Source organism: Porites lutea, chromosome 10, assembly GCF_958299795.1.
Source record: "Porites lutea chromosome 10, jaPorLute2.1, whole genome shotgun sequence".
NCBI classification, from domain to species: domain Eukaryota; kingdom Metazoa; phylum Cnidaria; class Anthozoa; order Scleractinia; family Poritidae; genus Porites; species Porites lutea.
Genome location: NC_133210.1, coordinates 15,678,308 through 15,706,302, shown reverse-complemented (window position 1 = coordinate 15,706,302; position 27,995 = coordinate 15,678,308). Strand labels below are relative to the sequence as shown.

At 39.1% G+C, this 27,995-nt stretch overlaps 1 protein-coding gene and 1 long non-coding RNA gene across 2 annotated transcripts in view; both read right to left on the bottom strand.

Annotated features, from left to right (window-relative positions):
- Positions 1–99: 99 nt before the first annotated feature.
- Positions 100–10,684, bottom strand: LOC140951036 (uncharacterized). Its single transcript, XM_073400259.1, has 6 exons — positions 10,231–10,684; positions 6,472–6,518; positions 4,220–4,264; positions 3,696–3,758; positions 2,510–2,659; positions 100–1,707 (listed from the first exon to the last, which is right to left on the bottom strand). Exons 1-6 carry the CDS (start codon positions 10,596–10,598, stop codon positions 1,229–1,231), a joined length of 1,152 nt encoding a protein of 383 aa, XP_073256360.1. The 5' UTR covers positions 10,599–10,684; the 3' UTR covers positions 100–1,228.
- A 5,599-nt stretch (positions 10,685–16,283) lies between these two features.
- LOC140951037 (uncharacterized) overlaps positions 16,284–27,995 on the bottom strand; it is a 30,020-nt gene continuing 18,308 nt past the window's right edge. The window contains exon 4 of the long non-coding RNA XR_012167234.1: positions 16,284–16,896. This is a non-coding gene — a long non-coding RNA (uncharacterized lncRNA). The remainder of the gene's footprint in view (positions 16,897–27,995) is intronic.

Here is a 27,995-nt window from a genome sequence, read left to right as displayed (position 1 = left end):
GCACTGAAACAATGATGTCTCTGAAGTTAGGCGAGACATTTTCTGGTTTTAACATGGAATCCAGGCCAATAGATCCTCCTGACCCAGAACCCTTTTCTTCTCAAATACAATGAGCTACCTAAAATCTTTGTGCCCTCTTAAGTTTCTTAAGGCTTGCTACGGCTCTGCGCAGTAACCTTCGTGTTCAGCAGTAGCCAGGCTCGATTACGATTAGGTGCTGTTCGGAAAATGAGCCCGCGCTCCCCCTTTTATACTTGGGGAGAACTGAGAATGCTCGGAAAATCCAGCCTACATTCCTTCAAACAAATCCCACAAATGACAAAATGCCTGTAGTGTACGGTTATAAAAATTTCACCACGGAACACTGACCATAATAATGTTTTTGGTGATTTTTGCACACAGCAATAAAACTTTAATGAAAACGTTGGCCCAACTTTTTCCAGTTTCAATCCATGTCCATCTTTTCCATGCGTTACAACAGACGACAAGAAACAGTGTCAATGCCTAAATAAAGTCTTAAATGACAAAAATCGACCTTTATTTTGTTGTTTAGTTGATGCGAAGAAAAAGTTTTACATTTTTAAAAAGATAGCAGAAAGCGTGTTTCATTTAAAATCCTCACAGCTTAGATATTCCGTTTGTAATTTATTATACTTCAAGAAGTTTGAAACTACGCCATACATAAATGTTTTCAATATTCCCCTATGTTCGGCCACTTGCCCTTCCTCATAGGTGGCCCATTTATAGTAGCCTGCGAAAGGCAGACGTTTTCCCTCGCTCATCGTCACTGAGGGACGTTTCGCGAGGAGGAACGTCTGCGACTCAATGACGGAAATTCCATACTGATGACGTAAATCAATGTTTACATAATAAATCCGGTAGTCGTGGGGTTCCAAACATAAATTTGTTCAACTTTACGTTTCTTCTGGTCGGTTTTGGATAAGTGCTGTGTTCATCGCGTTTACATTTGACCTTTGTGTCCTTTTGTCTTTTATCTGTCACTCGTAAACAATAGCTAAAACAATTAAACTACTCCGTTGACCAATTAGTGCTTCTGACCGGATTCTGGACAGATTTTTTGTCATCAGTAATTTCTGTCGCTGAGTCGCAGGCGTTCCTAAGTCCTCGCGAAACGTCCCTCAGCGGCGATGATTGAGAAGAAACGTCTCCCGTTCGCAGGCTACCTTTATAGGGGTTAGAGGTTTTTTTCGTTATTACACGCGCCTTTCTATTTGGTACATACTACGCATGCCAGTTCGTGGCCGTGAATGTACGGAACACACGGTACACCGTGATTGCAATCAGCTTGCACTAGGTACAACAGTGCTCCATTTGTGTCACGATGGCCTCCCGGCACGGCCTCAGCATCGACATCAATGCACACAAATTCGCTGGCATGGTTGTGACCATAGTGAGATGTCATCAAGTACCCGTGGTAATCCCTGGTCCATCCCAATGGACACTTGTTGGTCGCAGGGATCATCACTTGGGAACCACGTGACTTGACGTAACACACGGCGCAGGGAGCATCTTGTTGATGAAGATTTTTGCTAAAGCCTGGGAAATTTTCTGACTGATACTCTGTGCCGTATATCGCTCCTGTCCCCTGCCAGCCTTGGATGTACTTGTCATAGATAGGGTTGTTCGGAAGACAAACAAAATTAGAACCTCCACCGTGGTGTGTATAATAACCACTTCCCATCACACCTGTCAAAACGCAGGCAATAAAAGAGAGTGAAAGCACATCTGTCTGACATTATTTTTTTTATTACAATTGACTGTTGCATTCCGTTGTATGTAGTCACCCCCAAGGTAAATCATGAACAAGCTGCTTCACCAAGATAAGGTCATACAGCCTGAACAGTTAATGTTGGCAAGTCTTTGGCAAGAAAACATGAAAGATAAACTTTCTTGAAAATGGGTCCTTGTCTTCTAGTTGGTTAACTCAAACAGGAACCTCTCAAGTAGAAGGGTTTGTTTTCTTTTTTGTGGAATCCCGTGTTGGTATTAAAAAAAAATGACCAACAAACAATTCCAAGTTAAGAAACCGAAAGAAAATTTCTCTAAAAACGTAAGTTGCAGTCTCACAGTGACGACAAAGCAATCTACAAAAGAGCGACATGAAAGTGTAAAGTTGTTCTTTTACTTCTTTAAAGCTGTAATCGTTTTTTTGAGATTCTTATTGCCGTCGTCGTCTTGGGATCCTACGTTTTCTAATTTACCTTTTTCGAGAAAGGTTGTCGGAAAAAGTGCACGCGACAATCCCGAAAGGTATTGTGGGTAATGTGGGATATGATCAATACATTTTTCCCCGGGTTGTGGCTGTCGAACCTACTTTTGTCGCTTTCCTTTAGCACTCCCAAACATATGTCCGTGACCTTTCGTGCCAATATTTCAAACTTCTTTGAAGAAAAGTGAACTCAAAAACCCACAACACCTTTCGGGATTGTCGCGTGCACTTTTTCCGACAACCTTTCTCGAAATAGCTGTGTGCGTGTAATCCTCATACCAGTGTACACAACTGAGGCGTCTCCTGAGCAGTTAGTTCGTCCCCATCGGTTATACGTCACACCTGACTGCGCCTGTCCTTCAGCTCCTCTCCCTCCTTTAGGCCCAGAAGGACCCACAGGTCCAGGAATCCCCGTTGGACCTTCGTTCCCTATAAAGCGCGGGAAAAAATACGTCACGCAGTGTTAAGAAGACGCGACAAAAAGATTGTCCTTACAAAAATGCACTTTATTTGAGTGTTCACGTATTTAGCACGAAAGTAGTAATTGAGACACTTTTTTATGTCCACGACTGGGGACGGGACCGCCATTTTAAGTAGTCATCCAAGCCACGCGAAGGTCTAGGCATTTGCGGGCAAAGGCAGTACCTTCATTTCGCAGTTATTTAAGACCCTGAGTGTTGGTCCTGTCCCGGTCATCGAACCCGCGACCTCCCGCTCTGCAGTCAAGCGCTATACCGACTGAGCTAATTCTGCTGCGGTGTGAAAATAAAGTGTTTTAGCTCTTTTAGATGTCAATTACGAAATGGAGGCCGTTTCTATTATATCTAGACTTTCTTTGAATCAGGATATTTGCTGATACCTTGAAGTGTTTTATCGAATATCTCACCACATAACTTATCAGATGTTGATTATTATTCAGACCGAGAAAGGTAATCATTTCTAACTGTTTATTTTCTCTTTAACGTTCCGAAATACCGTGAAGAATGCCAGAAGTCCTAAATTACCCAGTAAACACAACCGGCCGGTACGGCAAGCGTTCCACTGCAAACGAGGCGCGACATTTTTTCACTTGTTTTTGCTCCTGTCCACACTTTCGGGTGTTACACCGCACAAAAATTCAAATTGCCTCATGGGCGGTTTTCAAGCATGCAAGCTAAGGGTTAAACGTGAAAGGGGACGCATGTAATCCACAAAACCCCTTCAACAATCACATTTCTGTAAACATTATTCGTTTTTGTTTTTGTTTTTGTTTTTTTCATCCTTCTAATAGAAGATCTTGGTTGAAGGCTTCAGTCTTCAGTCATCTTGCTTGCTATGAGCTTTCATCGCTAATAATAACTTATCTTAGCCACATATTACAACCCTACTGTTTGTAATACAACAGTATGAGTTAACAATCGTTCAGCTTTGCGACAATAATTCTAAACGCACTGCCCTTTTAAAAAATTATCTGATATCCGGCTACCTCTTGGTCCCGTAAGTCCTCGTGGTCCGGCGGGTCCTTGTCTACCGTCTCTACCATCCCGCCCTAAGGAGAAAGAACTTTTCCTGAGAACACGAACTTTCACGGGTTTCTCATGTCCTTCTGGTGTTTGTTAAGCTTATAATAAGGTATCAACTTAGAGGATGAAACATGAAGGATGTTCTAGAGAAGCTAGGGATACTGTCAAGCCTCTTAAAAGCGACTACCTATCCGACACACCATGCCAATTAAATCAATTTTTTCAGTCAAAGTACCATAGAGGGAACCTTCTATATCCTTAAGGTCGGCTTAATTGTGGCCTGAAATAATTTTTGTTAAAAATTCACCAACTTAGCAGTGCCACTTAATGAATGAGTTTCTTTGACAGTCGTCTTTTCACAGATGATGACCGTCGATCTCTAGATGGGTGGCGTATTATGGTTAACCGTTCCTGAATAGTAATAAAAATGAAAATAAAAAAAATAAAAAATGGAACGTTGCGACTGTCCAGTGAGTATTTAAATTACCAGCAGGTCCAGGCGGTCCTGGCATGCCATCTCGTCCGTCTCGACCTAAAAAAGAAAAACAAAACAAAACTACATGTCTGGAAAACTAACTTATTAATAACAATTATTCCCCTACGACTTTCTGATGGCAAATTGAAAGTTTTTCTTTTTTGAGTTTACCTTACAAAACAAATGATAAACAGCTCATAACGTACTCTTGATTTATCGAATGCACTTCGGAGAATTGCTACGAGCTCAAGAGATCAAGGCAGTGGGGATAAAGGTTGGGCAAAGGTAAGTTGTTTGACTTCGTCAGGTCCATCAGCGTGCACCAAGAGTCTGAAGCACTCATTTGATTGGACGAATTTTCTAGCTGTGTAGTAATGTAATAAAAAACCCTTGTTTTTGTACTACAGTCGAACCTTCACCCCAGGGGTGGGGGGGACACCGGATTTCAAGGGAAGGGGATGATCAAATGGGTGTAAAAACCAAATAGAAACATCGGAAATTGAATGTTTGTGTTTAATTTGTTTATTCATCATACCACCTGAAGTTATCGTTTACGCAACGCATCAGGTAGTCATTCTAACAACATTCTGGACACCCAAGAACATCTTCTGTTTCAACAATAACATTTTATACTGATATGCAGAATGATAACTCTAAACAAAACAATCCGTGAAAAGAACATTACGGGCACTACCACGAATCTTCAGATTGTTTTGAAAACCCAAAAAAGTTCCTACTTAAATCAAGCCACCCAAATGTATAGGGCTGTGCGGAAATCTTACTCTTTGAAGTTTTCCTGCATAAAGCACCTTGTTTTTCGTTTCGAAATGTTTTTTAACCAGCCAAAGCAACGTTGATGACTGGGTCTTCTCTAGATCTAGATTTAAAGGTCTCTATTCAATTATAATTAATAATTATAACTAAGATGACTGTTTTCTGCAATACCTTATTAGGCCATGTTCGCACTATACCGACGCCAATATGAACACCTATCCGATGTATGACTCTTCACTTTAGAGATCGGCGCAGCGCAGCTTCGCTCATCCGTCACAGAAATCGCGCCTCCACAACCTTTACTCAGTGTGTGTGAATAGAAGCCCTACCCAGTATGGGTTGGTGCCAGTGCAAAAGCTATCCGGTAGTATAGTATGAACAGCTATCCGATATATGACTCTCCTCTTTAGAGATCGGCGCGGCGCAGCTTCGCTCATCCGTCACAGAAATCGTGCCTCCACAACCTTTATTCAGTGTGTGTCAATAGAAGCCCTACCCGGTATGGGTTGGTGCCAGTGCAAAAGCTATCCGGTAGTATAGTATGAACACCTATCCGATATGTGACTCCTCAGTTTAGAGATTGGCGCGGCGCAGCTTCGCTCATCCGTCACAGAAATCGTGCCTCCACAACCTTTATTCAGTGTGTGTGAATAGAAGCCCTACCCGGTATGGGTTGGTGCCAGTGCAAAAGCTATTCGGTAGTATAGTATGAACACCTATCCGATATGTGACTCTCCAGTTTAGAGATCGGCGCGGCGCAGCTTCGCTCCATAATACAGAAAAAGCGCCGAAATCACCGTTGTTATGTGTGAACAGAAGCGCTCAGTTCGGGGTGGTTTTCGTGCCGGTGTAAAAACTATCCGGTATGCTTTACCCCAATTTTCATTAATTAACCCTCGGACGTACATCCAAAGTCATACCCCCACCGTGGTACAAGGGGGATTTAAGTTTGAGTTTTTGTATGTTGCAGTATTTCGAAAAGATTTTACCTTCAGTTAAAAGCCTTTGATCTTCTTGACAAGATGAGGTATATTTTATGGGTGTTGACACTGCTGAAGGCCTGCCGGACGTTACCAAATCTGGTCGCCATCTTATATTTTGCCAAGAATTAGAATTCAGGTAAGAACGGTGAGATTTTTTTGTGCTTGACATGTAAAATAACACATGAATAAGAACTTTTCTCTATTTTATCCACAAGCTTTACTTGACAACCTGCTATTTGTGACGTCATATCTTGTAACTATAGTAACTGATCATGGCATTAAACTTGTCTCAAAATGCGCGCGAGGGATAAACGAACAGCTTCTGAAAAATTCAGCTGCCGATGTTTGATTGTGTAAGAAAAAACTCAGAAAAACCTTGGGGGGGGGGGGTGGGGGGGGGAGAGGGGTGGCATCTACACCCCGCTTGTACATCCGAGGGTTTTTAAGCATTATCAGTCAGGTGAGTAGACACACCACAATGGTAGCATGCAAAAAATGGTTACTAACCTCGAAGTGACGACCGCAGGCTCAAGTCCTTGGAGAGTTCAACAATTCTGAAACAGGAATAAGAGATAAAACTTTCAGGCTTTACTACGGTTAATAGGGAGGTTAATCACAATGATGGCGACGGCTACGAAAACGTCACTAAATTTGAAGTCGAACGGTGGTTCACGGTTTGAAACTTAATCGCTCTTGTATATTTCATTCGTTCAATTCGTCAAATGTTGGCAATTTTTTCTGGAGTTGAACTCTAGCAGGCTGTATAGAAGTTCAGGAAAAGAAAAATAAATCGTTGTCTTGTCTTCAAGTCCTCCACCAAACGTGAACTTAGGTATTTTCACGTTGTGGTCGTGCAGTGACGGCAAAAAAATGTACAAAAAAGCGTGATGCACTTGCAGAGTTGTTGCTTTGTCAATCTAAACCCTTTTTTTTTTTTTTTGCTTTTCTCGTTGACGTCTCCGTCGTCGTTGCTTAAGTTCCCCAATTTCTCTCCAATACGGCTAACAGACGTCTGCAGAAAACAGATTCCAGTGATATACGTTAAAAATTAGGCTATAAACCCCGACGCCGAGGGTCTCATGGGGTGGTAGCCTTGACGGTTGATGGTAATTTTTTTCCAATTTTGACGGTTGACGGTTATTAAGTGGAAATTTAGTCCAAAAGTTGAAGTAGATATGACTCCTATATTTAAGCAAAAGAAAACGTTTTCCGTGTTTGCATAACACTCGAGGGGTTTGGAGAATTCTCGACAGTTATGCAAACCCCTCGAGTGCTTAGATTAGGCCATGCAAATACGGGAAAAAAGTTTTCAATTGCTTTTTTTAAAAGAGAAATTCTTATCTGTCTCGAAGTCTTCAGCAGTACACGAAGTCTTGCATGCGTAATCATTCTTGTTTTGCAAAAAAAAAAATGCTTTCCAAAATACGGTTTGTTCTCTCTTAAAATGTCATCTTAAGCGAAAAAAAAATTGACACGGCATGTTTGTAAAGCTCTTCCAAGTTTCAGCCAACGAGGGAATGGGAAAATGCAGTAAACTTGTCGAGTTTTTTACTCAAAAACTTTTTCAAATTCATGCTTGCGTGGTTAACGCGCGAAAAGCAAAACATCTTGACGTCACAGCCATGTTTACATACTCTCATGCAAACACTCCTTTCGGCCAATCAGAGCGCGCGTACATTTTTAGTTATTTTATAAAAATTAATAGTAACTGTTGTATTTTGGAGGTTGACATGGCCTTTCCCTTATAAAATTTTGAAATATTTACAGATATAAGCAAGTTGTAAGGTCTTATATTATGTCCACAAATAGTGTTTTTGAGAACATGGAAACTGGAATTTCCAGTTTAGAGATTCCTCAGGAGTCAGAATCCCGTGAGGATCCGCTAAAATAGTGAGATTTGCAATACCTTGAAATTTTTTGACGGTTAATATCACTCTGCATCTTTGACGTTTGACGGTAAGAAGTAACCCTCTATGACGGTTTAAGATTAAATTTTAGGCCGTTTGGCGGCTGACGGTTAATTATAACCCCATTGAAACCGTTGACGCCCGCTCCCTTGGTACATTTGAAACCTTTTACAAAATGGATATTGCTGTCGGTGACCGGCTCGATCTCGACCATCTTAAAAAAAAATAGAGGATTTGAACAATTCATTGACCACCAGGAAATTCTGAATCTATCTTGTGGTCACCTCACCTCGCCTGGTAATTGTTTAGAGATCAAAGCTATTTCGCGTTCGCGTGTAAAAAATCTATATCGTCGCTTGTCATTCTCTAGCTTGCACCTGTTGGGATTAGTTTGCTCTTGTGCTATAATCAAAGAGTATGTTTTGCACGCTTTGGTGTAGGCCCTTATCGATTGTGCTTGTACAAGTAGCATATTATGCCATTAGCAGTGCCAGATTTTTTTTCCAAATTATGTTCAAATTATGCTCGTTTTTTTTAATTATGTTCCTTTTATTTAAATAATTCAGAAATTATGCTTCTACTTTTTACTTTAAATTTGGTAAGAACACCTCGATTGTGTGTTTTCACATGACGTCATGGCGGCCATATTTGTGCCCCAAAATAATGAAACAGCGGCCATGTTTGTGTTCCAAACCAGTCCTGTGGGAGTTGGACTCTTTTCTTATGTAAACGCTTTCTTTTGTTCCAATAAATTTGCATAGATGCTGGCCACGTGAGTGAAAACACAGAATAACCGTTAATGCAACAAAGCAAGTGATTAGCCCTTTGCAGGTTTCCATCCACGTGGTACAAAACCGGCACATGCAAAAGTCGCATTAGGGCAAGACCAACAAAAGGCATGCATAATTTTAAATAGTAATTTCCTTTGTTTGTCTTGTCCCAGTGCTACGTTTGCTTCCCAATATGCCGGTTTTGTACCACGTGAATGGAAACCTGCAAACGGCCTATTAAATGGCAAACTCATTTACCCTATTTACACCTACTAGAAAGTTTACGAGTACATAATTTACTCTAAGTCTTGCAAAGTATATACAGTGGAACCCGTAATCCTGAACTTTGGAATCCGGAACACAACTTAAGGAATCCAAAATACTACTAACGCTTGGAATTCGGAATTCAAGTTCCACTGACGAAGAATTTGGAATCTTGTAGCTGGAATTCCGGAATCCACGGCGTGGAAGCCAGAATCCAAGACTCTCTTAGAACTCCTGAATGGGATCAGAGACAAAGAGGGCCCGGAATGAGATCCCCTTTAAGGGACTGTGCATTAATTGAAATAATTACCTGGGAGGGGGGAGGGGGGGGGGGGGGAGGGAGGCTGGGAAAGGGGTGAAATATGCCCCAAAACTACGTCATACCCCCCTCTCATTAAGCAAAAATTAATTTCAACCCCCCTCACATAATGATAATATTAAGGCTAATCCCCCACCCACCCACCCCCCCCCCGCGCCCGTGAAAAAAATTCTCCTATTGATTCCCTCATACCTAGTTTACTTGTTGGATTTCTTCCTCCGGTACAAACATCACCTCAAATGACTCTTCGACGTATGTCGTAGAGTCATTTGAAGAGTCATCAGAATCACTGGACTCTAAGCTTGTGTCGTCTTCGCATGAATTGGGAGATTGCTCATCTTCTACAGCATCTCTGGCACTAAGGTTCCCGCGTGAGTGGGTGAGAACTCAGGAATTCCTGTCTGATTGAGCTTTTTTTTTGAAGCTCAATTTAATCATACTGTGTTTTACTTAGCATACTTTAAATTTGCTAAATTATGATGCTATGTGAGCTAACATTGGTATCTTTCTTTTTCATTGAATAAAGTTTAGTGCTACTTTTGCAACTTTTAATTAAAGTTTCCTGTTTTATTAAATCCTAGTGCAAATAAAGTAGCACTGTTTTAACATATATAACAGAGGTATTCCTTTCCTACTGCATGACAGATATGAAAACAACAGTTCATAGATCAGAACACCTTAGAGATGATAAATTTGTCAGTTTTATTCCAATGTCACATTGATATTTGAACTCTAATAACTCTTCCACTACTTTTCCAGTTTGAAAAAAAGGAATGAAAAAGTAACCCCCCCGTGTATGTATTAAATTTTACATCCAAGCCCCCCTCTCTTTTGGAGTCATTTTCTCCTATGCCCCCCCCCCCCCCCTCCCCCTCCCTCTTATTTTCCAATCCGCTCCAGGTAAGTATTGCACAGTCCCTAATATTTCACTCATCGAAACGCTTGCAGTTTAGGGCTCACCAAGGAGCTAAGACAAATCTTTTGAATTTACAGCGTGCTATAATACCTGCTCTCCAGTGCAATGACCCTCTTATCAAGGGCTGAAAAATTAACCTGCGGGCTAGTTGTCCTCTTTTGTCGTGCACGATTTGTTTTTATCTCCCACTTCCTGTGCTTCAGTGTTTGGGAAATCGCCTTTATCTCGTTCTCAGAAATAGTCAGTCGTCTTTCCCACTGACTGCGCATTTTAGTATTCTCTCTGAGCTGGGTCTCCGCTTGCTCAAGTTGCCTATGCATCGAGACGAGGAAGATGAACTGGAAAGCCATGCACGTGAAGAGGCAGATAACCAAAGCAAAGCAGAGCAAAGAACGAATGCGCTCCCAAGGGAAGCACCTTTTGCAGGAAGTAGGAGTCTTGATCGATTCCTGTTCCATTGTATCAAAGATATTAAGCACTTCAGAGAGGTCTGAATAGCCGGCTTTACGTTGTGAACAACAATTGTAAATCGGAATTTTTTTTTCAGAGCCTGGAAACCTGAACTTGCTTTTATGGAGTTTGTTCAAGAGGCGGACGTGGGTTAAAGCACGTTCCTCTCACATGGATTTAGAAAGCTAGGCACTAATTTGATCGGCATGTCATTAATTGTAGCACACTTCTGCGATGATTACACTTTAAAGTACTGATCTGTCAAAAAATCACAAATAACACACCTCTTAGAGCCACGTGCATCGTTTCTTGTTATAATATCCGGTGCTTATAATTTATCTTTACAGGGGAATTTAATTGGAGCTTCACATCCGGACGTAGTTTATCGATAAACCGATAATCTACAATAATCGGTAGTAATCGACATCAATCATCGATGAATATCGATTTCCGATATCAATAGAAATCGATAATGATTGATTTATATCGATCGTTATCGATAACTATCTATTATCGTTCGGTAGAAGTTCAACATTAACACTTCTACTTCTACTTCTACTGATATACTTTTGAATGGTTTCGCATCGAAAAGAGATTTCAAGAGATTATAATTAAAAACACGATGTTTCCGTAAGGTATGATTGAGTCATTCAGTCAGATACTAAAACTTAAAGACATTACTTAACATTGTGTTAATTACGCTTATTTGTATGCAAAGTGAAGTAACAGCTTTCGTCCCAACCAAGTATGAACCCTTATGCCGAAAAAATGGCAGCGATCTGAAGGACTTCAATCCCTGTATATATACCAAATTGAATTGGACTCCAGTGTCAGCGACTGATTGCAAGGAAAACAATGCAAGATGCAGTCGATGGCGCAGAATTGAATGGATATTTAAGATCTTTTAAAACAAACCAAGAAACGAAGAAACAAAAAATGGAACTTGATGAAGACTGCGCCTAGAGTAGTTGCTGAGGTCAAAACTAAAAATTATGTGTTAAGCTTAAGCCGGTCTCATGGGTGTCGCTTGTCAAATAGCATTGTCATGTTCAGAATATTCACTTCAAGAATAGTGCTTGTTATCGATTACCATCAATTATTATCGATTGCCGATTTTTGTTAATCGATAATAATCGATACATTATTTTTTCTGTGACTTTTATTTTTATCAATTTCCGATATCAATCGAGGCGGATTAAATCGATTGATATCAATGATATCGATTGATTTGCGATAGCGATTTCTATCAGTTAACTACATCTAGTAACAATTCAACATGCAGTTGTTGGAAATGCCCGGGGAGACACTATACGGTAGTTTAAGTAGGGTGGTACCGCCGCCAAGGTCTTCAAACCCTGGCCCTGTTAGCGTGTTGACTAACCTTCAATCAAGCAGCCATTTCCCACCGTCTTTCACGCTCCCCTGAAAAAAAAAAAAACAAACCAAAAAAAAGAAAGTGCGATGCTGTGTTATGAGCCTCGGCCTTCGGCTCAGCTAATAACACTTACCTCGACTTTGATTATCTCGGAAGTAAAAAAACCTCATACATTTATCTTTCACTATCTTACTCTTCAACAGACTAGCTTGAAGTTGAAGCAGAAAAGGCAATCCCACTTCTTGACATGTTAGTCGCTAATAGAAGATTTAGAACGATATAGACGCCACGAAAACTAAGAACCAGAGAGCTGATTAATAATCCGCAACCGAATATTAAATTTACACGGCAGGCCTAATAATACATACACTTCGTGCGACCAAGAGGGAATAGTTTTTAAGAATCCGCTTGTAGTAAAGTACTATTCATTGGCGAAACGAAAAAATGCATGCATTTCAGGATCATATTATTAATAGGAAATTTTGGCTTCCATGTACTCAGTCCTCAGCCGTTTTTTGAAGGTTTTTTAAACACACCCTCCGCTTTACTGGGACACGGTTAAGTTTATTGACCGACACAGCTTTAAAAAATTATTCACCCTGGCTTCAACCTAACAATACTGCGATAGGGGCAGTAAAAACTCAGTGCCTGTTGTGTGGATCACAACGATCAGCCATCTGGTATCAGAGCGGACCGCTGAGGGAATAGCTTTTAGACAAACAATGTTAAACCTCGAATTGCACCACGGTCATTATCAGCCGCTTGGCCAAAAAGAGTCCCCAGTCCCCAATAGTAAAATATTCAATTCCTGACTTCATCTCTTTTTCTGATTTTTTTCCCCTAAGAGAAAATCCAAGCTAAGCTGTAAACACGCACTGTAAACGCTTTCCTGTGGGTATATTAAAAGGACTGTTGATGGTTTTTTAATCAAAAACTCAACAAGCAAACCTTTTCGTTACCTAAATCCGTGCAATTTTCGACTAAAATTTTTCTTCCTGCCGACTGAAATTTCCCGGGAAAAATTGCAGACATCCAGACAAATATATGGAAAATCTAAAGCAAGCATCTGGAGAAATTTAAGCACAGTTACGGCCGCCACCAAATTTTGTTAGTAGAATCCTTTGCTGCGTAGCTTTAGTTTACAATTCATATTCTTGTTCAAAAAAGCCGTTTTACGGAAATTATTCGACATTAGATTCTCATACAAACACTGTAATTTCTCACGCGGTTGCCTACTCTTTAAGATGGCTTCCGAAACCGTGACGCGGTCTGTCAAAAATAACGGTTTAAACAACCTGGAAAGGCTAAAAACACGACACACAACTCTGTTAACATTTCGTTTGATAACTCTTACTGAAACATTTACTTTCAAACCAGTATTTAGGGAAAAACTTTTAGCCGCCACAATGTGGCTCTGTTTTTCTTCCATAAACTTTAACAAATCGATGCCCAGATCTCAATAAAAATAACACAAATACCTTAAAATTCCGAAAATAAGCCCCTCCATGTATAAGCCCCCCAAACCGGTAACGCAAAAAACGGTCCGTTAAATTGCCCCTCCAAATATAAGCCCCCCGGGGGCTTGTACTTGGAAAATTGTCCTCAAATACAAAGTAAAAAAAAAAAGCAAAAACGGTAAATTTACCTCCAACTATAAGGCTAGCCAAATCGAGTTTGAAACGCAAACTTCCCTCCGTAGATAAGCCCCCTCCGAATGTAAGCCCCTCAAAAAAATAAGCCCCCCAAAAAGGGCGTTTGAAAAATATAAGCCCCAGGGCTTACTTTCGGAATTTTACGGTAGATGATCATGGTCTGCCTGTGGCTGCACGTGTAAATATTTTAGTGTAGTATTGCTTATATAATTAGCCTATTGTGTCTTTGACGGGCCCCAGGGCTCTAAATTAGCGCTTGCAAACTCGCAAAATGCGAGTGATTTTGATGATCTTCGAGTGAGAAAAATATCCAGTGGCAAACGTTTGCGAGTTAGTATCATCCATGCCTCCCAACAGAGGGAAAGAAATTGCTAGTGTTCTCACCTTACCTTACCAGTAAAAATAGGTCAGTGTGCTAAAAAGTTAACTTCGAGCCCTAGACGCCCTCGTTACCATCGCCTTCGTCACTACTGATGCTCCCTATTTCAAGGTAGGCCACTGAGAAACTGATGTGAAGTAAATTAAATTGTTGGATGTGAGTTAATCAAGTAGGAAATGAAATCATCGTCATTATTCGTAGTCGAAATCATGAAGATGTCATCAAAGAAAGCGCCCCCCATATACTGTATACATATGGTTTTATTCTGGCTCAGTTTAGTGCTGAATCCTCGAACTTTTCCATGAAAAGTTTTTGCATATGCTGGGCCATTATATTTTTGATCCCCATAACCGTTCGTATGTTTTGTGCATAGTGTTCGTCATTAAACCGCGTGGTCGCTTACCATGCCAGAGCTGGGTAATCCCAAAAGTGGTCGTGGTCGCTTAGGGGAGCGGTCGCTTACGAGAGCGTTTCATTACAAAGTTTAAGTCACAGATCAAACGGAGTGTCACAAAAGGTGGTCGTAACTAGAGCTGGTCGCTTACAAGAGTGGTCGCAAGGAGAACCTCGACTGTATGTAATACAGGGTGTCCCAAAAGTTCGTTCCTCTACTTTATAAGTCTGCATTTCAGTACGATTGGACTTGATAAGAAAATCATTTAAACAAAAGTTGTGACTTTCAATTCAATTCACTATTTTCGTACTCATAGTGTTGTGCCATCTTTTGACTCGAATATTCGATCTGTGTACTGCCGCGCCAAAGGTGCGCGTGCGCGAGTATATTTTCCAGCCTTTTTTTGTTTGTATTTTATAGCCCGAATTGCTCGAACTCCTTCCTTGTTTTTTGTGAATATCAAGAACGATAAACACCCTTAACGCAAAAACATCCAGCTGCGTGAGAGCATAAGCATGTATACTTCGATTTACTGGCTTATTTATCTGTTGTAGAAACTGCTAAAAAACTGGAAAAGTCCGAATGTTGGGTGGTAAATGATCATGGCGAAATGAAGGTTACGAAGGCAAGAAATTATGAGGGGGAAGACCAAAAGTCCTGAATAAAGCAGGTAAAATAGTTTTAAGAAGACTAGATACAAAAGAAGAGACGTCTCCACAAGGAAACTCTCACATAGTTAGCAAGCCAAGTCCAGAAAGGGTCATGAAAAGCTGTTTAAAATGTTTAAAAAATTAGAGACCCCTGAGATGGCCAAAAAAACTCTGCTTAGTCTGCCAAGTAGCGCCCAGCTCGTCTCAGATTTGTAAAGATGTACAAAAGCCTTACTTATTTTTCAGCTGCCTAAACTAAACAAATATTGTTTGGGGGCTGAACTGGCTCCTGCGCACCAGGTGATAATAAAGCTCAATATGGATCATCTGTGGGTCTACACGCTATATTCCACTTCATGCCGCAACGGCTACAGAATGTGATAAAAAAACAAAAAGGGTACGCCAGTAACTGAAATTCTGAATACATGTTCTCGATAGTGAAATAAACATCTTCTGGGAATTTCAAGTGAAAATAAAGTTTTGATCAAAAGTTATGGTGCATAAAATTAGAGGAACGAACTTTTGGGACACCCTGTAAGTTACAAATTTTATCGACTTTTTCACGGTCATAAAATCCTTCTGTTAACCCTTGCAGGTCCTACTAGTGAGATCCCTACACTTTCATATACCTGAAGCCTGAAAAAGGTACCCTTTTCAGGGAGGCCTCCCTATTTTGACCATTAAAGGGAATACCCACGTGTCAATATATTATTCAAAGTGCTCCTCGGAATCATGCGGATACGGTAACAAAGTAGTCTCCTTCCAAGGCAAGGGAGTGGGGGCTCACTAACATGGCCTATACGGGGAGGCTCCGCCCGAAAAGGGGTACCTTTTTCGGGCTTTAGATATATTTCAGTGTAAAGAAATTTGTCATTGCGGTCTGTATAAGGACCTTAAAAAAGCTAACAGACGCGTCTAATGCCCGTGAAAAAACAACAACAACAACAACAACAACAACAACAACAACAAGGGAAAGCAAACTGGAAAACCTCCCGGTTTATAATGTTATTCGTCTTTAAATGAGGTTGTATTTACAACAGTTCAAAAGAGATTTCGTGTTCTAATCTTGGTATGTGAAAGGGGTACAATTTGTCAATTGATAGTAAATATTGTACGAAAGGGGTACCTTTATTGTTCAAACTAGTATTTAACAGGGTAAGGGTTTGGACTTCGGGATGTAGCCTCCCTTTAGGAAACTTTTTGAGTCCCCCCCACCCCCCCCCCCCCCCCCCTTGTGAGTCTGTACGCAGCCGTTTCAGTTTCGTCACAAATTACGCTCCATCCCAGCAGTTTCGTTGTCAACGGCTACAACCTTCCTCTGTTGTGGGTAACATCGATGTCGTGTTTATGTCTGGCTAAGTAATTTTTAGCTAGTACTGTGTGATCCACTTTGGATATTTATGTTCCGTCAATTTAATTTTTGTGATCCGATCTACATCCTATGTTCTGCGGCATATTCGTTTGCAGTCCTTTTCAGTCAATGTACTGTTCAGTTGTCACATTGCAATGAAACATCGAGTAGAACTAGTCGGTATGTCTTTGCCAGCGCCAGAGTTGGGCGATCATTTCAGAACAGTCCGCTTGCACATTGTCTTCTGAATCGTCCTGTGAATCACAGGTTTGAAGCTCCAAGTCATTTGTCTCAATACCTTCGATTTCTGGTTGAGTCATGACCAGCACGAACATGACCCAGAGCGCGAGCTACTACTTCATCTTTCCCTCCACTGCCTTGTTAATGGTGCTGCTTCAGTTACAGTCTTTTTGCAGTCAGCGAACTGACTTGGTGCTCGTCTTTACTGTCAAGTGCTCGCAAGAAAACTTTAGGTTCTCCAAGTGGTAATAAAACACAGAACACCCTGGAAGAAAACAAACAGAAAGAATAAAAAGTTAACGACTGTTTCCGAGGGAAACGGTTTATTTTGTTTCCCGAGAATCTCAATGTTTTCCGAGGCGGAGCCGAGGGGAACTTTGAGAGGGGTGCCAAGGGGGTGTTCCGGTGTTCCAGGTTTTAGAACATACCGTTTAGCTGATACGCTTTGCTCACCTCAGGTGTTGTTAAAAAACAAACAAACAAACAAACAAAATTCTGACAAGTCTGAAATTTAAAGGAAAGTTAATTTTTAATTGACAGTTTAATTCCAGTTTGATTCAATTATGACTTAAATGCCTGTGAAAATCATTTTTGGCCATTCAAATTGTAAAAATCCTTAGGTGGAGTAATTGCTCCGGGAAGCCCATAAACTGGAGGGTCATTTGGATGGGGTCTATCTCCTTATTTTTAACATTTTTTTAAATACTATAAGTTTTTAATAAATTTTAACGCTATAACACAGTAAAAATCACGGATAAAACACGACGTTTCGACCGATCTTCAGTCATTTTCAAGTACGTAAAAAAGTTAAAAGAATTAGCATATATATATTTGTGTGTGTAAGGTGTGAAAATATGTTAAGAACCATAAAAATAAAATGTTTGAAAATGATAAAAGAATGAAGCATACGGACAAAACAACAACAATAGAATCTAATTAAAAGAGCTATTTAAAAACTTTTGCACGAAATGAGTCTGATTGTACGTTGAGACTAGGTCTCAGTTCATTAATAAAAAACATTTCAAACACCAGGCAGTCAATTTTGCTTTTACACTCCTTTAAAATGCTAAAATTATTACTAAGTTCTTTAGGTGCTGAAGAATTTTGAAAATTTAAGTACTCTAGGCAGTTTAGGATGCAATTTAGTGCAATCTGAATGCTACAATTTGGCAAAAAACAGGATTTCATTGTGGTCAACAAAGTAAGAAAAACTGAATGACTTTCTCTACCTTGGCAAAAAACTTGTCTTATCTTGGTTTGAGAAAGTTTTAATTAGCCTGCAGTGCAGGAGTTTTCTTCGGGGGTGCGAATGTTTTTGCTCGCGAAAGCGCCATAAAGATGGCGGCTACAACAATATGAACATAAACGAGCTTTCTCCCGCCCAAAATATTAACTTGTTAATTGTAATTATCAATTACACAACACAATTTTAAAAGGTAGTCATATACACAAGCCTTATTGGCTTCCTTGGGCCCCCTAATTGCCTCATCTTTTTTTTTAAATTTTATATGTATATTTTGTGTTTTTTGGCAAAATGATAATAAAAACAATAAAACAATATACACGCCTGTACTGCAGGCTAAGTTTTAATTGACATCAAATTTTCCAAAGCGATTTTTCCTGTCATTTGATACTGAAACAAACTGATTCCCAATATCTGCCATGTTCAATGTGTCAGTCATTTCCTTGTGAACGTGGAGATTGAATCTTTCTTACGAAATAGTTGCCCAATTTTTAGTTGTCCCAAAAGCTGAAAGTTGATGGTGCAAATGCCCCACTTGCAACGCCGCCGTTGAAAGGTGTCTCCTCTCGCAGGCTAGGTTATTTAGGACATTCATGGGAACGACTTAGGCTTAGGCTTTAGTGTAAAAGTTTTCTTCAGTTACAACTTACCATCTGTTTTCACGAAGAAATTAGTTGAAAATCACGAATATCGGATAAAAGATTTCAAAGCTGTCGTATCGCGACAAGTAAACCATTCCAGGACACAGTTCATGAAATTTAATTTCGTGTTTTCACCTTTCACGAAAATTAAAAACACTTAATCCTGTATGACGCAAAACCCCCTTTACCCCCTCACAGCAGCAAACAGTGTCGAATCAGTGCTCTTGGTACATACAGAGAAGTAAATTACAGATTGGCAATTAGCAAAAAGAGAGAGCACCGGAAGGCATTAATTTTATGTGTAGGTAAGGGAACTAAGTAATGACTTCAGCTCAGAATTGACCTACCCCCCCCCGTGGGGGGGGAGTACTTGGGTTAATTTTTGCTGCCCCATTATAGTCTATTCTGTGGCCAATTATAGACTCCATGCATCTTAGTCACTTTTGGGCAAACATGTCATTTTCACGATCCCAACTTAGTCACTTCCTATTTTTATGAATTGACCCATTTTTTAGATTGAATGAAGAACACTTTACTTTGCATCTATAGTACAGACATTCTAGTACGTTTGCTAACCGTAAATATGAAGAACTATCTTACCCCCAAAAATCTGAAAATGTGCGACCCCATTCTTGTAACTGTATTGAAAATGCGACCCCCATTATAGTCAATCCAGTCATGAAAATGCGACCCCATCCAGCGGCACATCCCCATTAGCCTCTTATAAGGAAGTAATCCCCCCCCCGGGCCTAAAACAGCAAACGCCTCGTGACATAGCCCTTAAATTTAAACATGACGCGTGTTTGTCGGTTCAAAGGACGGAATAAGCGTGATCGATCGTTCGTTACGTAACCACACAGTCACTGAGACAAAGAGCAGACCATACAAACAAAATTCCAAAGTGAATAAACTTGTCTAAAAAGCGGAAACCGAGATGCGTCAATTTATTACGAGTACTTATAGGAGTCATCGAGGTTATCTGAAACATTAAACTTTTGCTTTCGAATGCTCAAGTTATAAAAAGCAAGTGCATGCTCGAATGACTAGCAGAAAAGGTAGTGAAGAACCATTTTTCTCAGAAACGTTGGACGTCTTCTAGCCTGCGAGCACGCTCACTTGTGCGAATTCGGGGATAATTTTGGCGGCGGAGCCGCCATCGTACATGTGAGCCTGCTCGTCTTACCCAAATCCATCGCGTGCAAATGGTATACAAGTTTACATATCTATATCTATCCGATTGACCCATCATTATAAGTGACAATCATTCCCAGTATTTTTCATAAGTTAGAGTGGAAGAGAACCTCTATTTGACCTGTGATTTAAATATGACAGAGAGGAAAAAAATCAAATTCGAAAATTAACCCCTACCCAGATCAAATTGAGAAACCAATATGTAAACAAAACAAATCACTTAGAAATTAACTACCATCTGAAAGAAACTCGACGCACACAATGACAGTGGTATGATTAAAAGCTTCAGAACGAACTGTATTTGGAAGCTCAGTTCATTGAGCAGGCAAAAGGAATGTAGATGAAAATACATGCACCCACTTTAACAGTCTTCTGTATTTAACTTTTTGGGACATCTGTTAGATCGTAAAGATCCATTTTTTTACACACGTCGATAAACCAATCCAAATTTTTAACCTAAAGCACTTATATGTACGTGTACCTCAGTTAAGGAATATTTCCTAGTTTTGCGTTTGTATTCGCGTACGTGCTTTGGCTGTAAACAGTAGGTTTAGTAGGCGGGGCCTGTAGGTTAAAACAGGAAATTCCTGAGTGTGTCATCCAAATACGATAAGACAAGGTCCTTTTGTCAAAGACAATACCAAAGACCGGGTCCAAGAGAAATCATCCCTGTAAAGAGCCGTCGAACCCAGTTAAGTGAAAATTGATTCTTTTCGGTCAAATGTCATCATGTATCACGTTCATGTCTGGGTTCTCAAACTGGGTAGTTGGAAAATTAGGAATGACAGATCACGGAATTCGGAATCTGCGATGTACCTTTTTAGTTTGGGCAGCTTAAGACCAATAAAGAATTGTTTACTTTCTTTTGATTTAAACCTTTATAGGTATACACGAATGTATCTATTTTAAAACGACAGAGGAGAAAAGTCCCTTCAGAACGCCACCTGGTAACAAACAACCCACAACTGGGCTTTTGAAAAGGTCTATCTGAAATGGTAATCACTGAAACCAAACAATCAAAAACCAACAAAAGTAACAGGACAGAAAGGGAAGACGAACTTAACATAAACAAACAAAACAAAAACAGAAATAAAAGAAAACAGGAATAAAAATATGAACATGATTACAGTTTGTGCCTGAACCGCCGGGATATTCTCAGGCACAAAATGTAGTCATTTTCCCATTTTTTTTTCCTGTTTTCTATTATTTCTTTTTTTTTTCTGTTTATTTTTTAAGGACTTCGTTCCTTGCTCCTTTCTTCTCAAATTACAGATCACCGTCAAGACCATCATTTTATTATAGCGCTAGTGCTGGGTTTATCGAGAGTGTGATTGTAAACCGGGAATACAGTATCTTGTGAAGGTAGTTTCTTTGAAAGGAGCTCGAATTGAAGGCTAGAGACAACCGAAAGCGGAACTTGCTACACACATATTCACTGTTTTATTTCTGCTAAAGGTATATGTTCAAGAAAGAGCAGTGAAAACCCGACACTGGGCTGAACGAAATGCGATGCAGACAGCTGGAGCAGTGAAATTTTCCCCTGCTTCCAAGTCAAACTTAAGCATCGCCGTTCCACAGGCGGCGTCAAAAATACAGCAACTGTGTGATGAAGAGCATGCAAAGCAGTCGTAATGTGGTTTGCTCCAGACTTTTCTGGGTAATGAAATGGATAAAATGGAAGATCCCCGGGGAAGATCAAGCAATTTTAACCGTCTTAAATGTTTTTATTGGGGATTTGGATGGAAGTACGAAACTTTTGCTTACTAAAGGAACAAATACTCCACTCGACGGGAACTGCATAACGTGTTGGGTTTTAGACTTTCGAACGAAAGCCTATTCGATGATACTCTACATTTTTAATCACTTTACTTTATTCATTTGCCTTATACTTTCTTTACATCACATTATGTAGAATTAGCATATTGTGAAATGATACTGATAAACATAAGGCCTGCGCAAGGAGATTTTAAGCAAGCTCCCTCGAGCTTTTTATGAAAAAAAAAATAAAAAAAAAAGTCTACCGTACTTTTACATAGCAATGAACAACTTATTACTGTAAAAGCCAAGGAGGTAATATGTAGTAGTTAATTCTTCACAATGCATGAATGATCAAAGGTTTATCTTAACCTGAATTAACCAACTAAATGTAATTCATTGTCATAAACGTTTAATGAGGCTTTTAAAGGGTTTCAATTCTTTTAAATGTTCCATACAATAGCTCCTCTACAGCTGTGAGAAAATTTGCCATCATTCATGGTCCTTTTGTAAATAATGTGTGTAATTAAGCCTGCAAGATCGTGTATTTTATCGTTTGTTTTGATGTTACTTCTAACAGAAAATAGGTAGTTTATCAAGGCAATACAAATATACACGAAAATTACTATAAATCCTGTTTTAGTTCATGGAGGATATTCTATAACTTAAAACAAAAAAGGTCTTGTTTCTTCTCTATGTTTAGAAAAGTTCATAACTATTTTTCTTTTGAATCAAGTATATTGACCTTAAGCCAAGCTGGATAAATACTTGTACATATCACGGCATTGCAGTTTATAAAGCAGATGTGGATAAACCATAGTATAATCTAAATTTTGTAACATTTTGAGTGTCTTGCTAATGTTAGTTTTGATTTATATCTTATATGCAAGAGAGTTCATCGTTAATATCCCCTTCTAGAAAAAGGTTGTTCAGCTTGTTCCCCATTTATCATCACTGATATTTGTTGAGGAAGTCACGAAGTGAGTTTTCTCTACATTTAAAGATGATGTTTTTGCTGATAGCCAAGATGTAGCTCTTTTTCAATTCTTGTGCCTTGATGACTCAAAAATACATTTTGTTGTCAGCAAACAGAATAAATGATAGCAACTGAGGGCATGTATACCATATAAAATAAAAATGTACCCAAGCTAGAAGCCCAAATCAATCCAGACCTCTGCGGGTGTAGGCCTGGGCGTCACGAATTTATGTTTTGTAACCTGTTATTGAACATATAAATCAATTAGTGCAATCTATTTCTTTAGGTTCGTTGAATTGGACTTACACCACAGGAATTCATCCAATTAGCCTAAAAAAGTTAGAACTAAAACCTAATTCAAATAGCACCATGTGAAAGTACTGCTAAAGATGTTTCATTTGAATGTTAACACAATAGGATTTCGTTTTCAGGCTCCATGAAAAGTAAAACTACACTCTAAACAAATAGTACCATTTGAAAGTACGTTTTTTTTTTCAATGGTCACATCGTAACGCTTCATCCGCAGAGTCAAAAGTTAGAACTGCATACTAAATGGGAAGTCTTTGCAAAAAATACTGCAAGAGGTCTCATTAGAATGGTAACACCATGGATTGCATTCACACACTCAAAAATTAGAACTAATACTCAATCTATAGTATACCATGTGAAAGTAATGGCGACGAGGTTTTTTTCAATGGTAACATCATAGGATTTCATCCACAGACTCGAAAGTTAGAACTGCACACTACATGAATCAGACACAATTGGAAAGTACTGCCAAAAAGGTCTCGTTTGAATGTTACCACTACAGGATTTGATCGACACACTAAGATATTGGTTCCATACTAAATTATCCCTTTCACTGCCAAAGTGCTTGATGGAGTTTTGTAAGGTGACTCTAACTTTTGAGCTGGCGGACGAAATCGTTCAATGTGACCATTCAAATGAAAGCTCTCTGCCTGTATTCACACATGGTGCCATTTATTTTTCAAAATTTTACAAAATGAAATTTGGAAATTTGGTCGAAATTTGCTTTTGGCTACATTTGGCAGTGAAAGGGTTAATAATATACCATGTGAAAGTACTGCTGACAAAGTTTGATTTGAATGGTACGTGACATCATAGGATTTCGTCCACAAAATCAAACTATAGAACTACAGACAAAATAAACAGTATCATATGAAGTAGACCTGATGAAGAGGTTTTTGCCACACAGTTATGGGATTTTATCCGCCTTCTAAAACATGTAATTCTGAACTTGGTTGACCACTGTATTTTAATTAAGGATTTCATCAACAGTCTCAGGACTAAAAACTAAAGCAAATGCTATCGTATCTGGCTCTGAAAGCAATAGAAAAGGCCATAGAAAACAATATATGTAGCGTGGCTCTTTCATTGATGCGATTTGATATATGATAATTTTAAATTAAAACCCAGGAACTCTAACACTGAGTAGAAATAATAGGGTTAAGCTCATCGATTACTTAAACGCTGTCAGAGATCGTGGTGATAAATCATAGGAAACCGACTATTTTAATAACACTAGGAAAAACCTTAAAAATACTGACTTTTATCAAGTACTTGCTAAACATTAGGATGCGTCCCCTGACGGCCAGAATCGTGGTCGATAACTTACACGGTAGTGAAAATATGAGCCATGATGTATGTGAAATGCACGACAATAAAGAAATGCAAGCTGTTTAACTGAATGTGCGATGTCTCAGCATGACGAGGTCATAGCAATATTTAATCTACATCCGTCCACTTTGTCGTTGGAAACTCAGGACCACTGGCTAAGTATCCTATGTAGGTATTTTTTTATATGTTTGCTTTTTAATGTCGTCGCCGTTGTCGTCTTACAGATATAACTTGTACAAAGAGACAACCGGATGATTTTGAAGCCATGCATTTGAAAAGCTGGATATGAAGGCAGCAGAGTTCCATGCTTGTCTTGCGGTCTCGAAGGGAAGACGTCGTTCACTTTGGTTCGTTCGAAAAATTTCCAGAATTATTTTGTATTGTAAAATCAAAACATCTGGCGGCTTTGGCAGAGGCACTCAGGTCACACGAACGTCTGCATGTAAGGATGCTGGTAACAACTCTAGTGAGGTAATCTCATAGTGCGGTGAAAACAACGTAAACTGCACAATTATGTGTGCCGTTAAACAGCACTGCATCATGTGTTAAATACGGATGAAAAGAGCTGAGGCAATCACGATTTAGAAAAATCAAATGGCGAAACTGCTTCGTACACTGAATCTATTTCTAAAGGAACAATGTACTTCATTATCTCAGTAAACTTAACGTTTTCTGGTCTCCTGATGCAACTTCCATAAAGAAGGTTTTTCTTCCATAGTTAACTAAAATCTTAATAGCGCCTAGAAGAGTTTCTCATAAAGAACTTTTAATTAGTTTACTCCAACTGCGGCATGGTTTGCCGCCCTTTCAAACAAAGTTGTAATTTAGGCCTCCCAACCTTGTAATCTATAAACTGAGGAGTAAGGAATAACTTGCAAGCTTTCCCAAGAGTAATTAATCCCGCACAAAAGAAATTCGTTTAAGTCAAGGTGCTTAATTTATAGTAGTAAAGTTAAACCTACACCAATGCCATTTGAAACGCTCTGTAAAGACTATAAGTGTTACATGCCAATGTTCAGTGAATTCAAAGTGATTTCTTCTCGTACGTAACTGTAGTCAAGTCAGAGAAATTCCACATTTAATTCAGGCATGAATCGTTATTTTAAAAGCAGGAATTATACAGTTATAAAGTTGCCAAGGTTATAATAATTAAGAAGGATTGCAGAACGAAAAGTGCAATATTATTTTATTGACTTAGAAGTGTTCCATTTTAGTTGGCTGCATTTATCTTTTCATTCTAATGCGCCAGCTAGAATTGTTTGATCGCTTGAGTTGCTTCCAGGGTATGAAATTCTAAGTGCAAACATATGCTTGTGCGAAAGAAAGTCTAGAAATCTTCCAACTGGAAAGTCAAGATGCATTCTCAAATACCGACGGACGAGTCTAAAACTTGACTTGAACTGTCAACCTTCAATCGAAAGAGAGACCAGTTTGGAATAATCAGTATTCAAGGACATTGTTTTCCCTGTCTTTCAGGCAGAAATACTCTAGGTGCAAAATTTCTCAATTTTTAATTCTTCCATTCAAAGGGCCTTTTGACTTCACCTCGGGGAAATCAATCCCCAAACAACTAGGGGACCGAAGAGACTGAAAAGCATATCCACAGCCGATTAAACTAAAGACGTCCCTTCAAATGAAAGTGAAATTTTTCGACTGAAAAGGTTTCTTGCAAAGAATATCTAGATCTAGATCTCGTGCAAGCAAACTTTTAGTTACTGATTCGCTCTGTACGCCTCTCTACGACGAGGTATCCAGTGACAGAAACTATATTCGTGGTGTTTTCAGGCTGTTGATCCAACTGAAACCGCCTGATCAACAACAACAACAACGAGCTTTATTTGCATGACCATACAGACACATACAGTATTGCAAGAGCTATGTTTAGGAATCAAAATTACAACAGAGAGCATGCAATTACGTTACTTTGATAATAATTTGTCACGAACATCAAAACAAGCTGAAATATATTTTATGAATTGTATATTGATAATTAAAAGTAATTAGAAGAGTTCTTCAGTTCATTGATCAAACCGTTTATAGGTAACTGGGTAATATTTGGAATCAGAGTCTTGACTTTGAATTTATTCCTTATCATACAGTATGTAGGACATTGAAAAAGAAAGTGAACTTCCATTCGTCTTCTATCACATTGCATCCACAAAAAGGGCACTGCCTATTATCCTTCGTAGTTTGATTGTATCTACCTATTTCTATCATTAGTTTGTGATTGCTTATTCGTAGTTTTAATAAAGCCCTTCTCCCAGCTGTTCCTCTTGTTAAGTCTAAGTAACTAGAGGAGGTATGATCGGTTTTAAAAGATCTATAAAATTCAAGTTTTTGAGAATGTTGAAGGGTGTTTTGCCAATATGAGATATATTCCTGTTTCATTGAACTTACATAGCTTTTTACTATGGCTATATCTAATAAATCGGGGTTAAAGTCAGGAAGCTTAAAGCATTCTGACATATTCATTAAATGAGAGTGGAAGCTATTTTTGCCATTACATTTTTTGCTATCATGCGGAGCAAGTAAAGCAACGCCCAAAGCAGAAAGATTTTGATCGTTCTTTAAGTCGCCATTGTTTCACCTTACGATTATAGGCTGCGCCTCGTATTTTCAACCCATTTTCTGGTCTCACGGATATTCGATGAGACAGTCCTCTCCGATTGACTTAATGATCCGAGGCTGGATATAGAAATTACGCCAAGGTACACTGTACATGAAATAAAGATTTCTGCTTGCTTATAAATAATGTAACCTTGAAGTTAATATACTTAGATCCAGGATAGAGCAAAGCATTGTTTTTAGAAAAAGAAAGGTGCAATATTATTTTACTGACTTAAAAGTGTTCCATTTTAGTTGGCTGCATTTATCTTTTCATTCTAATGCGCCAGCTAGAATTGTTTGATCGCTTGAGTTGCTTCCAGGGTATGAAATTCTAAGTGCAAACATATGCTTGTGCGAAAGAAAGTCTAGAAATCTTCCAACTGGAAAGTCAAGATGCATTCTCAAATACCGACGGACGAGTCTAAAACTTGACTTGAACTGTCAACCTTCAATCGAAAGAGAGACCAGTTTGGAATAATCAGTATTCAAGGACATTATTTTCCCTGTCTTTCAGGCAGAAATACTCTAGGTGCAAAATTTCTCAATTTTTAATTCTTCCATTCAAAGGGCCTTTTGACTTCACCTCGGGGAAATCAATCCCCAAACAACTAGGGGACCGAAGAGACTGAAAAGCATATCCACAGCCGATTAAACTAAAGACGTCCCTTCAAATGAAAGTGAAATTTTTCGACTGAAAAGGTTTCTTGCAAAGAATATCTAGATCTAGATCTCGTGCAAGCAAACTTTTAGTTACTGATTCGCTCTGTACGCCTCTCTACGACGAGGTATCCAGTGACAGAAACTATATTCGTGGTGTTTTCAGGCTGTTGATCCAACTGAAATCGCCTGATCAACAACAACAACAACGAGCTTTATTTGCATGACCATACAGACACATACAGTATAGCAAAAGCTATGTTTAGGAATCAAAATTACAACAGAGAGCATGCAATTACGTTACTTTGATAATAATTTGTCACGAACATCAAAACAAGCTGAAATATATTTTATGAATTGTATATTGATAATTAAAAGTAATTAGAAGAGTTCTTCAGTTCATTGATCAAACCGTTTATAGGTAACTGGGTAATATTTGGAATCAGAGTCTTGACTTTGAATTTATTCCTTATCATACAGTATGTAGGACATTGAAAAAGAAAGTGAACTTCCATTCGTCTTCTATCACATTGCATCCACAAAAAGGGCAATGCCTATTATCCTTCGTAGTTTGATTGTATCTACCTATTTCTATCATTAGTTTGTGATTGCTTATTCGTAGTTTTACTAAAGCCCTTCTCCCAGCTGTTCCTCTT

Coding starts and splice junctions, on each gene's coding strand:
- LOC140951036 (XM_073400259.1), bottom strand. CDS start 10,598: ATGGAACAGGAATCGATCAAGACTCCTACTTCCTGCAAAAGGTGCTTC. Junction 6,519..10,230: donor GTCATTGCACTGGAGAGCAG/GTATTATAGCAC, acceptor TTCCTGTTTCAG/AATTGTTGAACTCTCCAAGG. Junction 2,660..3,695: donor AGGACTTACGGGACCAAGAG/GTAGCCGGATAT, acceptor CGCGCTTTATAG/GGAACGAAGGTCCAACGGGG.